Source organism: Phyllobates terribilis, unplaced genomic scaffold (genome assembly GCF_046119375.1).
Source record: "Phyllobates terribilis strain yellow unplaced genomic scaffold, ASM4611937v1 Scaffold_11__3_contigs__length_659146591, whole genome shotgun sequence".
NCBI classification, from domain to species: Eukaryota; Metazoa; Chordata; class Amphibia; order Anura; family Dendrobatidae; genus Phyllobates; species Phyllobates terribilis.
The window spans coordinates 8,840,260-8,856,353 of NW_027362771.1; the positions used below are offsets into that span (position 1 = coordinate 8,840,260).

The 16,094-nt window shown below is 38.6% G+C and overlaps 1 protein-coding gene across 11 annotated transcripts in view; it reads right to left on the minus strand.

The window, feature by feature from the left end:
• The window catches only part of TENM2 (teneurin transmembrane protein 2), a 2,544,132-nt gene that overhangs the window by 1,529,460 nt on the left and 998,578 nt on the right, over positions 1-16,094 (minus strand). For 6 of the 11 annotated variants that reach the window (XM_073651120.1, XM_073651113.1, XM_073651114.1 and 3 more), the window contains one exon: positions 12,167-12,277. The exons of the other annotated variants lie outside the window; for them this stretch is intronic. In XM_073651120.1, the coding sequence (XP_073507221.1) occupies positions 12,167-12,277 (111 nt within the window). The remainder of the gene's footprint in view (positions 1-12,166; positions 12,278-16,094) is intronic. 11 annotated transcript variants of the gene reach the window in all.

The window sequence follows — 16,094 nt, forward strand, 5'->3', positions numbered from 1 at the left end:
CAGTAATTTTGACCAGGGGTGCCCAAACTTTTACATTTCACTGCATATATCTATGCACTATTTACAGTATATGTTATATATACTGTATATCTATATAGTGACAAAGTCACTGGCAAAGTGCTGGAGGGAAGGTATGTTTCACTGAGGCTATTAGCTTCACTGATTTGAAACCCAGAAGATTGGCTCCAGCACACTGTGCTGTGAGGGGTTAAGCAGACATTTTAAGGGCTAGATTTTTTAGAACAACCATAGAGCAGGTGGGAGGTGGTTCTCCATATCGCCACCCCAGGGTGTGGTCTGGGGTTTAAATAGACGGCCTGCTGAGACAGTCAGTGTTCCGTATGTCTAGAGAGGCTAACTCCAGAGAGTTGTTATGGTGCGAACCTGAACCTTTTATTTGCTAAACCCTGAGAGGGCAGATCCCAGCTACCACAAGGACTGTGCTTTGTGTTTCCACTTTGTTTTGTTTTTGTTACAGTTTTGCCCAAAGGGCAGTATTTACTTTTATGAATGCTGGTTTATGCTGCATGCTAATAAACCAATAAGAAATTTATGACCCTGATCAAAAATTCACATACCCCACTTTTTAATACTGTGTATTGCCCCATCTAACATCAATAACCGCTTGAAGTCTTTTGTGGTAGTTGTGGATGAGGTTCTTTCATTTCTCAGATGGTAAAGCTGCACATTCTTCTTGGCAAAAAGCCTCCAGCTCCTGTAAATTCCTGGGCTGTCTAGAATGAACTGCGCGCTTGAGATCTCCCCAGAGTGGCTCAATGATATTGAGGTCCGGAGACTGAGATGGCCACTCCAGAACATTCACTTTGTTCTGCTGTAGCCAATGATAGGTTGACTTGGCCTTGTGTTTTGGATCATTGTCATGTTGGAACGTCCAAGTACGTCCCACGCGCAGCTTCCGGGCTGATGAGTGCAAACTTGCCTCCAGTATTTGCTAATAACATGCTGCATTCATCTTTCCTTCAACTGTTACCAAGCTTCCTATGCCTTTGTAGCTCACACATCCAAAGCGATCCACCTCCATGCTTTGCTGTAGGAATGGTGTTCCTTTCATCATAGGCCTTGTTGACCTCTCTCCAAATTTAATGCTTATGGTTGTGGTCAAAATGTTCAATTTTGGTCTCATCACTCCAAACTACCTTGTTCCAGAAGTTTTGAGGCTTGTCTCTGTGCTGTTTGGCGTATTATAGGCAAGATACTTTGAGGCATTTGCGCAGTAATGTCTTTCTTCTGGCGACTCGACCATGCAGTCCATTTTTCTTCAAGTGCCTCCTTATTGTGCATCTTGAAACAGCCACACTGCTAGTTTTCAGAGAGTCCTGAATTTCAGCTGATGTTATTTGTGGGTTTTTCTTTGCATCTCAAACAATTTTCCTGGCAGTTGTGGCCGAAATTTTTGTTGGTCTACCTGACCGTGGTTTGGTTTTTACAAAGCCCCTGATTTTCCATTTGTTTTTCACAGTTTGAACGCTGCTGACTGGCTTTATCAATTCATTGGATATTTTCTTGTATCCCTTTCCTGTGTTATACAGTTCAACTACCTTTTCCCGTAGATCCGCTTACAATACTTTTGCTTTCCTCATGACTCACTATCCAGAAACTTCAGTGGCTAGATTAAAGATGTAAGAATCTGTCAGGATCCCAGAAACTCACTCGGCTTTTATGCACACACACTGATTACAAGCAAACAGGTCACAGGTGAGGATGTTTCCTTTAGTAGCCATTCAAACCAATTTGTGTCAAATTCTGTGCATGTTATCACACCAAAATCACCAGGGTATGTGAACTTTTGATCACGGTCATTTAGATGTTTGTGGTTGTCATTAAGATTTAAAAAGAGAAAACAGTGGTTTGACAATAAATGGTTTCACTAAACCAATAACCATAAGTGGTGAAAAATATTTTTTTGTTATCATTCATATTCTCTGAAACAAGGCCAAGAAATGAAAAATTCTGCCGGGGTATGTAAACTTTTGAGCACAACTGAACATACAGGTGCTTCTCACAAAATTAGAATATCATCAAAAAGTTAATTTATTTCAGTTCTTCAATGGAAAAAGTGAAATTCATATTATATACAGTATAATCATTACAAACAGAGTGATCTATTTCAAGTGTTTATTTCTGTTAATGTTGATGATTATTGCTTATAGCTATAATTTTTTTTTCCTGATTTAATGTGTCCAATTCCAGTTTATTTGTAGCTCCTGTATGTAAGAGGTAGTGGAATTACCATTTCAGAACTCTCCAGTGCTTTGTTTCCATCCATTTCTGGATGCTTCTTGAATTATGTTTGGGGTCATTGTCCTGCTGGAAGACCCATGACTTAGGATGCAAAGCCAGCTTTAGACACTGGGCACTACTTGCGAACCAAAATCCTTTGGGAATCTTCACATTTCATGACGCCTTGCACACAGTCAATGCACACTGTGCCAGAATCAACAAAACAACCCCTAAATATCTTTGAACCTTCACCATATTTGATTAGGAGTACTGTGTTCTTATATTTGTAAGCCACATTCCATTTACAATAAACAGTTGAATGATGTGCGTTACCAAAAAACTCTTATCTTGGTCTCATCTGTCCCCAAGATGCCTGCTGGCCCTCTAAAAATAGTGGAGGCCACCTGTTGGCACTCTATAAATTGTGAGGGCCGCCTGCTGGACATCCATAAATTGAGAGAGCCGCCTGCTGAACGTCCAAATTTCAAACTTTACAGAATATACACGAAAAAGAAAATTTGACCACCTCAGATGGACACGTTATATTGCAGTAGTAATATGCGGCTATGCAAAGCATAACTGGCTGATGGCCCTCTAACAATAGTGAGGACCAACTGGTGGCCCTTTAGCAATAGAAGGGCCGCCTGATGGCCCTGTAAAAATAGGCTTTGTGACTTTCAGAGTCCCTCTTTCATAAATGAAACAGGGTGTGTCTGATCATGTCTCACACACCACATGGCCAGATAAGGTAGTAAAATGTTAAAATTACATTTACTGGTGAATGTATTTTTCACCATTGAAAGCAATGCAAAAGTGCAAAAACGCATCAAAAACACTAGGTGTGAACATAGCCCAAGGTGTGGAGGAGCATTTTTGTTTTTGGTTATTTATTTTGCCATATATACAAGTTATTACCGTGGAAAGAATTCCTAACTTTTTTCCAGGAAAATCCATTTTAGCCTCGTTTTTGTATGTTTTATTGTCAGTCCGTAAAAGTGGTGTAATACTCTGACAACTTTGTTCACAGCAGTGATCTGGGATTCAGAGATGCTTCCATGGGTCTTCCCCATACAGTTCCCATGTCATTTCAGCACTGTTTCCATCGATTTGACCAATTTTAGGCCCCCCCAGACCACCGGGGGGCGCCAGAAAATGCTTGGGTTTCACATTGACTTAGATTGGGCGTGTTACTCGGGTCGAGCACCCGAGCATTACGATTTACTCGACCTGAGTAACGAGTACCCAAGCATTTTAGTGCTCACTCATCACTATAGAGCACCAAAATAGTAGGACAGTTTTAATAAATATTAATTAGAAATATGCTTAATTTTATATTTATGAAACAAAAGGACAATAAAAAAAATTGCATTTTTATCCATAGCTATTAAAGGCTTTGTACCAAGTTGATAAGTTATCTCTTATAGATAGGCAAGAGGATAGCTTATTCATCACTAAGTGTCCGACCTCTAGGATGTCCACCGATCCGGAGAACAAGCCCTGCTGAGTGTAATGGCGAGCTTATCCATTCCATGTATTTCTCTATGGGACTGACAATGATTGCCAAGTAATTAACTATATATATCTAGTGATTTTTCACATATTTTATATAAAAACATACATTCACTATAAGCATCTTTCTACATATGTTGCATTAAGTTTAATATACATTCATTGTATTGATCGCCCTTGTTCTTTTCTGCTGTATGTGTTATTAACTGTATTTGTAGGTATTTTATATTTGACCTTGATATGTTTCAGTTCAATAAAGACTAAAATTATTTTGATTATCTCAGGGAAAAAACTAAAGTGTTGATTTAGTGAAAGTTAAAACCAAAAGGAAGCTAAGTGATGCTGACACATCTCTAGAGCCTAAACCTTTTCAGTTCTCAACTGTAGTCAACATTAATTTGCTGGGCAGTTTGTGTACTAGATGCTTTAGAATACCTGATAATATGTAGAGAACCAATGAGAAAACAAGAGGTGGCAGTGGTTACTAATCTCTTCTATTTGAAGTGTATTGGAATCAACAGTTGGAAATAAAACCATTTCCAGTTTATACATGAAATTTCTTTTCACAATGATCATGAATAATAAAACGTAAAGTAAGATTTGTAAGAACATACCTAACAAGCTGATATCCATTCTATATATTCAATTTGCTATCCTTAGAAACTACAATAAATTTCACATTATACAATTTGACATTACTGAGACCTATATTTTATTACCGTATTTTTCGGACTATACTATATATATTGTGGCTGGGCTGTGGGTGATGGGGGATGTGGGGGGAGCTGCAGTGGTGGAGGATCAGGGCAAAGGAGGCAGTAGCCCGCTGCTGCATCCTACACTGTGCCCGCTGCTAAAGAAAATTAATATTCACTGCTCCCCACGCCCATGGAAAACGGTAACATCATTGGTCTCCAATGATAATCCGCATGTGCTGTGCACATGCTGCGGAAATTTCCGCTGCGGATTATCATTGCGGAAAAATACGCAGCATGTCCATTAATTTTGCGGACACGCAGCGTAATCGCCGCCATTGACTTGCATTGAACAGCGTGACATCCGCATCACTGCATCTGCACAAGCAGATATCACACAGTTCAATGTGCGGATGGTACCCAGGAGACTCTCATCCAGACCTGGGTACCATAGAAACGGTAAAAAAGAGAATTTAAAATAAAAAATAAAGATTATACTCACCTTCCGGTGTCCTCCCGGTGTTTTCTCCCCTCCGTCTGGTCTGCTGCATGGGTCGCGGTGTTGTGAAGGACCTGCCATGATGTCATTGAGTCATGTGACCTGTCACATGACTCAGTGATGTCACTGCAGGTCCTTCACACCACCGCGACCCATGCAGCAGAACAGACGGATGTTTTTTATTTTTTGCCATTCTTATTCTTTTTTTTTAACTAACTTGGTCACACTACTATAAATCCATGCCGTTTGAATGGATTTATATAGTGTGATCAAGTTGTCAAGCACTTTTCCAAGTGATGCTAAAATCGCTTGGAAAAGCTCTTGATAACCCTCATGCAGAAATGCATGCAAAAACGCTTCACAAACGCTTCTACCTGTCAGGAAAAACGCATGTAAAATCCGCATGTGTTTTTCCTGCCTGGGAGAAGCAGAAAAAATCTGCAGCATTTCTGCATCGTGGGCACTAAGCCTGATAATCATTAGTGTGACACCCTGCTGATCTCAGCTATTGGTAACAGTAGAGAATCAACAAAACAAGTCAGCAAACAGTATTATTATATATACAGTCTATTGATTGTTTAATGTAATTCATTGCTTGTGGATTCGGCTATGTTCACACGTTGCTTTTATACAGTTTTTTTTCTGCAGCCAAAACCTGTTCTGTGGTCTCTTAGCAGTAAAAATCAGCTTAGAAAAATCAGGTTTTGCTGCGTGTTTGGTGTACATTATATATGTCATTTGTCTAGAGTACAAGTTTAATAAACATAGTTTCAGTCACCAAAAAAGCAGCAAAAACGCAGCAAAAATCAGGTTTGCTTTTTTGGCAACGCTTTTTGCACTTTCCCATTCCTCTCTATGGTGAAAAACTGCTGCAAAAATACTGAAAGAATTGACATGCAGTTTTAAAAAAAGCAGCATTTTTCCAATTCAGTCAGGAAAAAAAATAATTTTGTACATGAGATTTCTGAAATCTCTTAGCTTTTGCTGCTACTGTAAAAAGCAGCTTTTAATTTGCATAAAAAACAAACAAAACAAATGCTGCAAAAAAGAAACATGTGATCATATTTTCAGTCTTAGTCTAGACTCTATGGCAGAGATGAGCAATTAATTTTCCTGAGGGGCCACATGAGAGACTGTAACTGTTCTGGAGAGCCGAACCAGTATGCTTGATCGTAATAATAATTATATTAATGAGCAGAATTATTATTATTATTTTACATATTACTTGTATCGATTATTGAGCAGAATTAAATATGTTGACTTTCTGCTAATTCATGATATGCTCGGGCTTATTTTATTCTTATCCGTAACAGGTAATCAAAGCTATATAATTTACTGCTACACCGTGTCTGCCAAACTGAGATTCTGAGTTGGCTATTATCCTAAGGCTATGTGCTTACGATGCAGAAATGCTCCGGATTTTTCCTGAGCGTTTCTGCATCTCCCTGGCAGAAAAACGCATGCGGATTGTACATGCGGATTGTACATGCGGATTGTACATGCGGATTGTACATGTGGATTGTACATGCGGATTGTACATGTGGATTGTACATGTGGATTGTACATGCATTTTCCGGCCAGGGACAAGCAGAATTGAAGCATTTTTCACATGCATTTCCGCATGCGGGATGACAAGCGCTTTCCAAGCAATTTTAGCATCACTTGGAAAGTGCTTGACAACTTGGTCACACTATATAAATCCATGCAACCGGCATGGATTTATATAGTGTGACCGTAAAAGAATGGTAAAAAATAAAAAATAAATATTATAGTTACCTTCTGATGGCCCCCGGTGTCCTTATCCGATCAGTCCTGGCTTGCCGGTAGCTCGCGGTGGTCTAAAAGGACCTGCCATGACTTCATTTAGTCATGTGACGGGTCACGCGACCGCCGACGTCACATGACTAAATTACTTCATGACAGGTCCTTTTTAGACCAGCGCCAGCTGCCGGCAAGCCAGGAAGGATCGCTAAGGACATCGGGGGGCCGTAAGAAAGTAAGCATAATGTATATTTTTTATTTTATTCTTTTTTTTTACAGGTACTATGGTACCGGGTCCGGAGGAGAGTCTCCTCTTCGCCAAACCCGGGTACCATCCGCACATTGAACCGCATGATATCCGCATGTGCAGATGCAGTGATGCGGATGTCATGCGGTCCAATGCAAGTCAATGGCGGCGAAAACGCCGTGATTCCGCAAAATAATTGGTAGTGCTGCGGATTTTTCCTCAATGATAATCCGCAGCGGAAATTTCCGCAGCATGTGCACAGCACATGTGGATTATCATTGGGGTACATGGCAGACCTTCTACCAAGCATTTTTTAATCGTTTCTTCAGCGGAATTGCCGCTGCGGAAACGCTTAAAAAAACACATAGTGGGCACACAGCCTTAGTCATATTCCACGACTCGTTAAAGGGTTGATTGTGACTTGTAGGATTGCTGCTTCCAATAGGTGGCGCTATAGCGTTCAAGTCCTCTTTTTCTCTGAAGAGGCAATTTGCATACTGCTTTTTATGAAGTTTATAAACAGAAGTAAGTCATACTGCTTTATTTATTCAGCCATAAGCATATATACTAACCAAAGATGTACTAGATCTGCTGCATTTCTTACAATGTTCTCACCAATGGTCTCTATCTTTGTCCTGGATTCTGTCTCTATCTTTGTTTCTGTCACAATCCTGCTTGATTTCCTTCTCCTGCTCCGGCTCCCATTCTCACTCTCTTCTGCCATTCACATTTATTCTGCCTGACCCTTGGTTGTCCAATGTCACGAGCTTACCTGACCCGTGTTTAAGGGTCAGGTCTATGCATCTACAGGTCAGGTCTAAGCATCTACAGGTCAGGTCTATGCATCTACGGGTCAGGTCTACGCATCTACGGGTCAGGTTTACGCATCTACGTGTCAGGCCTACACATCTATAGATAAGGTCTACGCATCTACGGGTCAGGCCTACACATCTACTGGTCAGGTATATGCATCTACAGGTCAGGTCTACGCATCTACGGGTCAGGTCTACGCATCTACTGGTCAGGTACATGCATCTACAAGTCAGGTCTACGTATCTACGGGTAAGGTCTACTCATCTATGGGTCAAGTTTACGCAACTACTGGTCAGGTACATGGATCTACAGGTCGGGTCTATGCATCTATGGGTAAGGTCTACGCATCTACGGGTCAGGTCTACGCATCTATGGGTCAGGTCTGCGCATCTACGTAGGTGCACACTGCACTTCTGTAGGCAATTCTCTGCCATGTTACATTTGATTTCCAGCTCTTTCCCTTTTCCAGTCAACAGACAGGAACCACCAAAGGGCCGGATGGTGCTCACGGGCCTCAGTTTGCCCAAGCTTGGTCTAAGGGATTGGTAAGAATGTAAAAGTTCAAACGCTGTGAACCTTTAATTTAACTAATACTACATTGAAAGTAATATTTTTTTTGCATAATCATACATTTCAATGTGAATAATTATGTTCTATTGCAAAACATTGGATTTCATAAATCTGGCCTGATTTAGACAGAAAATGAAAACATCTAGTATAACCTATAAACCAATCCTAATTAGAGCTTTTGTACATTTCGTTTTTCCTTACCACTGCTTGCTTGTTGGCTTGCCTCATTTTTATGTGAAAAGGTATCTTGGGATCAGTTCTCTTGTCAAAGCTCATTGACCCTATCTTCTGGTATGGAGTGTATTATAACAAGAGAAGCCAGTCTGAAGAATACTCATTTATCTACATTATGAATCTTAGCAATGAGAACATTTTATTCCTGGCATCCTCCAAACTGGCTAATTTACAATCTTGTCATGTGCAGGTATATGTGTGTGCCTGTCTCCAAAATGTGTTGCCAGCCTACCGTTTAAACTGCACTTCATTGCACAATGAAAATTGACAGGAATGTTAATTATGAACCACCAAGAAGCAGACTGCAAAGCTGTGATTCATGCATGTTTTAGAGGCATACGATGTTCCCTGTTATTTCTCTGTAATTAGAGAGAATAATTTTGTGCTACCATTGTAAAGTGTTGGATGAAGCATGCAACATATGTTTTTCCTATGTAGAGGACATCAAATCCAGATAAACCTTTTACTATTACAAAAATGAGAAGCAGACACATACACCCGGGACAAGGATTGGGGTGTATTTACCGAAATGCTCTGACCAATGCCCATTCCTTGCAGCACCCAGCGCAGATATTACACCCCATCCGGACAGTCAGATTAAACACATAAAAGGTTGCTTGTTACACAGATATAGAGTAGAAAGACACATTCAACAGTTTGCATAGTACAGTTAAATCCATCCATATCATCCTACAGCAGACGATGATAATAATAGCTTTTTCTGAGATGCAATTACTTTTAGGACCAAATATATGATATACAATACTCGGTGCTGAGTGAAAGATGGGCATGTTTGTAAGAGATACTTTGTTCAAACCGTTTTAAAAGTAACAAATGTTCTAATATTTTTACATATATGGTTGCTCCACACTAGCACAGACCCATTTCCTTGAAGAAAAATGTATTTCAACATGGAAGATCAAGCAATATAACATAGAACTGCAGATTTTCCCATATTAAGACTTGTGCAGCAAAATGGAGCATATTATGCTTTTATTAGTAATATGTGAAAATGGGGTATACTACTTCTGTAGAGTATAAAAATGTGCAGTAGTAAATCAAATCTAATTAGGGAAGTATGCCATAGCTATCTCATAATAGCCACTAGTGGATCTATTACAGACAACATTTAAAAATGGCAGCAACCCTTATTACTTCAGTAGTGTGCTGAAAACTTCCTTAAAAGGAAGCTATTATCATAAAATGACCTATTGTTTAAATCAAGTTTTTTTGTTACATTAATTAATTTATTTTTCATTTTGGCAAGGTTTTTTTGTACATTTAACAATCTGTATTAAAAATAAAAAATAAAAATCATGCCATTTTCACACTGGCCACTGGGGCTTTTATTATAATCTAACTTCCTTTTGTTTCAGGAAACAACACATGTAAATATCCATATTGGTCAGATTCTGACCCTATCTTTTGTATTGAAGCATTAAAGTAGTATGTGCAAGGTCACTTGTGTGAATAGTGGATCCCTTTTTGTCAGTTGTGAATTGAGGTGTTAATGGTCATTGTAATACTGCCTTCGATATTATGGAGCCTTGCTGTAAACTCTTCCTGAAAGACCAGGAAGCATGAGTCTAAAAAAGCCCAAGGGCCAGTATGAAAGGTCAAAGGCTACTTTTTTTTTTTTAAATAAAGATCATGATATGAAAAAAAAAATATTATTGCTTATTTTAAATAAAATACATGTAATACAAAAACCTAATTTAAACAATAGCTCATTTTCTAATGATAGCTTGTCATTAACCCCTTAACAATAAATACTGGTATGTCATAAGTCAGTTCCCTGTGTTTAATGCTGGAACAGGAGCTGAGTTCACATCTTTGAAGGCAGTTCATGGCTGTATTATTCAGACGCTCGCAGCTGTTAACCTTTCAAATGCCCCTGTCAATCTCTGACCTTGTAATTTACAGCACGGCCCGAGAGGGAGTGGAACGCTCTTCTAACCTCCCATAAGCCCTCCCACAATGCAATTCGATGGGTCGCCATGACGGTTGGGGGTTACTATCATGACTGTACTCCTATGAAAGCCAGCCTGTCATTCATATGACTGTGATTTTACTAAAGTATTGCTGTATATAGTACAAGTGATCAGATTCAAGTCCCCTAAGCGGATTACAAAATACATTAATAAGTAAAAAATAAATATTTTTAAAAATATAAAGAAAGTAAAAAGAAATATAAATGTTCAAATCACCCTTTTTTCCCCATTAAAAATAAAAAAATACACATGGTATCTTCACGTCCGTAAAAGTCTAATCTATCAAAGTATAAAATTAATTAACCCTATCGGTAAAAACTAATGAGAAAAAAAATCTAAATGCCATACTGGAGGAATTTTGGCTATCACAACAAAGCAAGACTGCAATAGGAGGAAATCAAAACATTGTATCCACCCCAACATAGTATCAATAAAAATGTCAGTTCAGAGTTTTATAAAACAAGCCCACACACAGCTGCATTGACTGAAAATGAAAATGTTACGGGTCTCAGAAAATGGTGACAAACAAAATTACACATAAGAAAATGAATGGGGTTAATCAACATGACACCAGCTCCATTATAAGAATGTAGAAAGATAGTTGCCCAGCTACTCAATTAATGTTGGCATATCTTGCTGACAATCCAATGTGTATGGAGGTAACCCAACCATCCCATAATAGCAGAACCAACATGTGATCCTTTATCCAAGCCACTGTCAGAATGGTCAGGCAGTGGTTTACCTCCTTCACCCCAATAGAATAAACATGCAAGATCATCTGTACAGAGCTGGCTTGTTTATGAAGGGGCCAAGGGAGATTGTTAAAAGAGATTGTGCCACCATAAAGAATACTTTTAACCAAGCAGATAATGTGGAAATAAATGGTTTTGTAATTTACATTTATTAAAAATTATGCTGCATTCAATAAATACCAAGCTTTCATCTTCTGAAGTATGCTCCCTAGCGTCCCCCTGCGTTATTCCATTACATCCTCGTAGTGGGCAATCAGCTGGTCGAGTTTGTGCAGTTCCTGTCATCACAAGAGGTCTGACTCACCCCCAATTCCCCACAGGTGTAAAATAATGATGAAACAACCACTCACACACCTACCATTCATGGAGGGAATGGTTGCCTAGTAATAAAAATGCACATGGATAAGGCTTGTATAGGGCGCCAATCACACAGGTACGTGTAGTACACAGTGTTTGCATGAAGCCTATTAGTCACACCTGTACTATTAGATCAGGCAGGCGGCTCAGACACTACGCAAGGTGTGTGAGAGGTTACATGTTCAGCTTTTTTTTCTGGTTACTTAGTTTCTGTATGGCAGCGCTGCTTAAACAAGTTATAGCAGTATTAGCTGAGTACTGTGAGTGCAAGAGGCCATCTCAAATTTTTCAGCACCATTTTGCGTTACTGGTTGCTGTTGACACTGTATGCAAACAGTTTGGGTACAAAGCAGATCTGCAATGGACAGGACTGAATGGGACTATAATGAATATATTATATTTTAGTGTACACACTCCATAATACAAATTTAACAGAAATTGTGTTTTCTTTCAATTATCACTTTTCAGTCCAATTACATTTTGTACAACACATTTACCTCCTAGAAATCTTTGTTTTTTGTCTCCCTCCCTCAGCAGTGTAGATGCCTCAGTTTGGAGGTAGAGTATATATGTTTCTCCATCTCCCTCTCTTTGTCCTTCTGCGAGTTCTGTTATAAAAAGAAATAAAAAAAATAAAAACTCAAATAAACACTTCCCTGCTTATTCTAAATCCTCTTGCTCTCATGATTTAAGTGCAGATAGCTTTAACTGTCTTGTTTTAAAGGGATCCTGTCACATTGTACATTCAGTCCAATCTGTGAACAGCATGGCATAAAGAAGAAGCTGAGCAGAATGATATATAGTTTTGCGGGAAAAGATTCAGTGTAACTTGCTTTTTATTCCTTGAAATCCCCGGTGTTTGTATATATATATATATATATATATATATATATATATATACGTCTAGCGGTCAGTCCTACTCAGTGATTGACAGCGATCTCTGTATGAGCAGTCATATAGGGAGGACTGTCAATCACTGCGTAGGACTGCTCCTTCACTCATATACAGACAAACACCACAGATTTCAATGAATAAAATAAAAGTTTTATTGAAACTTTTCCCACAAAAATGTAGATCAATTTGACCAGCTCTTCCTGATCTATAACATATTGTTTGCAGATCAGACACCATTTCCAACAAGTTCCCTTTCAAATCCCTATGGTACTGATGCTAGGTGTAGTTGTATACTCTGATCAGCCATGACATTTAAAGCTTCTGGGTATTATTCTAGAAGTCCTTCTTGAGCCACAAAAACAGCTCAAAACAAATAGGCAAGAGCTCCACAGGACCTGGTGTCCTGTGGTAAAAGGTATGAAGATCTTTTAGGTCCTGCAAGTTAACACCTTGAACTCTTTCTTAAATAACCAATTTTTGCTGAAAGATTCCACAGACATTAGAGATTGTTGTTGCAATGAAGGGCTGGAGATTTTTAGTGTCTGTCTGGTTCCTGACTTGTATACAAGGAGTATCATTTTACATACATAACGTGTTGGCTTTCTAGCAAATATTCCTAACTATTGCTTCTTATTATCAGCACAGCTGCTCTTCCTACTGTCATTTCAAGGCAAGCTTGCACAAATAATCAGGAGAATTGGTAAAAATAATGCTAATATTGCTGAATCATTCACAATTTCATAGTTAACGCTTTACTTTTTTAATACTAGTGAAATGTTATTGGATGTTACTCAGGTTATGACACCTTTGCACAGTGATTAGCTCTGAACATTCTCGTTCTGCTCATATATATTAAATGTTTATTAGAAACAATACATTTATAGACCAAACAAAACCATTCTGCTCCCTAGTGTACAATATTAACTGGGAAGTAAACCAGGTTTTTTAATAGAAAAATCCCATAACAGGTTGTACGTGTTAAAGTCACCACATGCATGCCAAAGACCCAAGGTTTCTCAGCAGAATATTGCCCAGAACAACACATGACCTTCATTGGCTTGTCTACTTCCACCCTCGAGTTATTTCTTCCCATGTAAGCATGCACATTCACTTGGCCATGATTCATCAGACCTGGTCAACTTTTTCCATCACTCTGTTAGCTCTGAATATTCACATGCCCAGTTTAGGCGTTTTTGGTGGTAGACAGGCTGCAATGCGATATGTATTCTGACACCTTTCTATGCAATTTTATTGTACATTACTCCTTCTGTAAATCAGAGCATACATGTCAATTATTGATCACTCATGTCCCGTCATTGGTTTCTTGTTTGGGGGGAAGATAGGAGGGGCAGGTACTAATCTCTGCTAAGAAGAAGCACACCATAAAACTTGTCTTTTTTAGTGATGAGCTAACATATAGCCTCAAAAAATAACAAACCTTTATTGAAAAACAATTAAAAACGGACTCTAGATACAAATACCAAAACACCCAAAGAACACAGACAGGTCACTAATTTTTAAACGAGAATGGACAATAGTATAAACTATCATGATTCTGTCCACTTAATTATACCTAATCAATCTCTAAGTCAATTCAATACTCTTGTTCCATCCAGATTGATGTCAAAGTTAAGACCCAGCAACTAAATATTTTTTTCCAGTGTCCCAAGATAAAGTGACAAAGTGCATAAAGTGATGTGGTGCAATTATGAACAACCGTATACATATAAATTTTCCAATATAAGATGTAACAGGACTCAAAAAAAACCCTATAACAACTACACTGCTCAAAAAAATAAAGGGAACACTTAAACAACACAATGTAACTCCAAGTCAATAACACTTCTGTGAAATCTACCTGTCCAGTTATGAAGCAACACTGATTGTAAATCAATTTCTCCTGCTGTTGTGCAAATGGAATAGACAACTGGTAGAAATACTAGGCAATTAGCAAGATACCCCCTATAAAGGAGTGGTTCTGCAGGTGGTGACCACAGACCATTTCTCTGTAATCATCCTTTTTGGCCGTTGTTTTGGTCACTTTTTCATTTTGCCCTTGCTCTCACCCCTAGAGGTACAGTAGCATGAGGCGGTGTCTACAGTACAACCCACAGAAGTTGCTCAGGTAGTGCAGCTCATCCAGGATAGCACATCAGTGCGAGTTGTGGCAAGAAGGGTAGCTGTGTCTGTCAGCACAGTGTCCAGAGCATGGAGCAAATACCAGGAGATGTGGAGAGAGCCATAAAAGGGCAACAACCCAGCAGCAGGACCGTTACCTCCTCCTTTGTGCAAGGAGGAACAGGAGGAGCACTGCCAGAGCCCTGCAAAATGATCTTCAGCAGGCCACAAATGTGCATGTGTCTGCATAAACGATTAGAAACCGTTTTTCAATAAAGGTTTGTTATTTTTTGAGGCTATATGTTAGCTGATCTTTTTCCTCAGAATCATTAAAAATTATTATTTGTTATTTCTTTTTAGTGATGCCCTGAGTCCAGAAATTTGTCTTTACAAATGGCCATTTTTCCTTCTCTCAAAACAAGCTTCAAGGACCAACTTTTCACTATCTGTGAGATATCCCATATCATACAATGTTATATTTCGATTGCAAGGTGTCCTTGCCAATAATATAGAAAAAGAAAAGGTGGCAGCACTCCAATATGTGCTAAAAGAAGACTTTTTTACAGAGAAAATTGGACTAATCAAAGTCCACTTTTTACAGTTTGCTGGGGTGCTGTCTTCCTTTTTTTTCTAGATAGATATATGCTGATGTAACTGTGGTAACTTAATGGAAGCAACAGGGGAATTATATTGATAACACAGTGGTAATATTTGCTTCGAAATTCCAAAAATGTTTACTGTATTATTTGGAAATCCATTTTCTTTTTCTTTCCTCTTTTATTTCACAATTTCATATACACAGTTTATGGTGAAGTCTATGGGAAATATTTTTGCAGCAAAATGTCATAGCCAAGAACAATTTAATGCCACATTTTACACACTGAAATATAATTGAGCCTAGGTAATAACTAATGTACAAGTGAATCTAAATAGTGCATCTCAGGTTCTTAATTAAAATGTATAAAAGCTAAAGGCTAGGCAAAAAATATAGTCATCAGAGAATGCTAATAGAAAGACACATAACTATAAGAAACCACTGTGAACCACCATCCTTTGACAAGACAAGCAGATGCAAAAGCTAAGCACGGAGATGCCAAAATTCCTCTCCATTGATTAAGGCTAAAAAATCAACTTCAAGCCCTCTTTGCAGAGCATGCTACAAGCATGTTTACCAATTCATTAAAAAATCTGCTTGGTTTTTCTTTTCCAAATCAGAATAAACATCTGGATCCTATTCCTACAGGCATATCAATAATAGTTTGAGTATTTCAATTTGTTTAAAAAGTGTTTGATTGAAGCTTCGGGAAATCTAGCAAGCTGTTGAAGAGTTTAATAGGAAGGAGAGAGAGTAATCTTTTACTTGTTTTTAGAATCTCCATCGAGATTCTACACCACCCGTATCCTCTGCAAAAC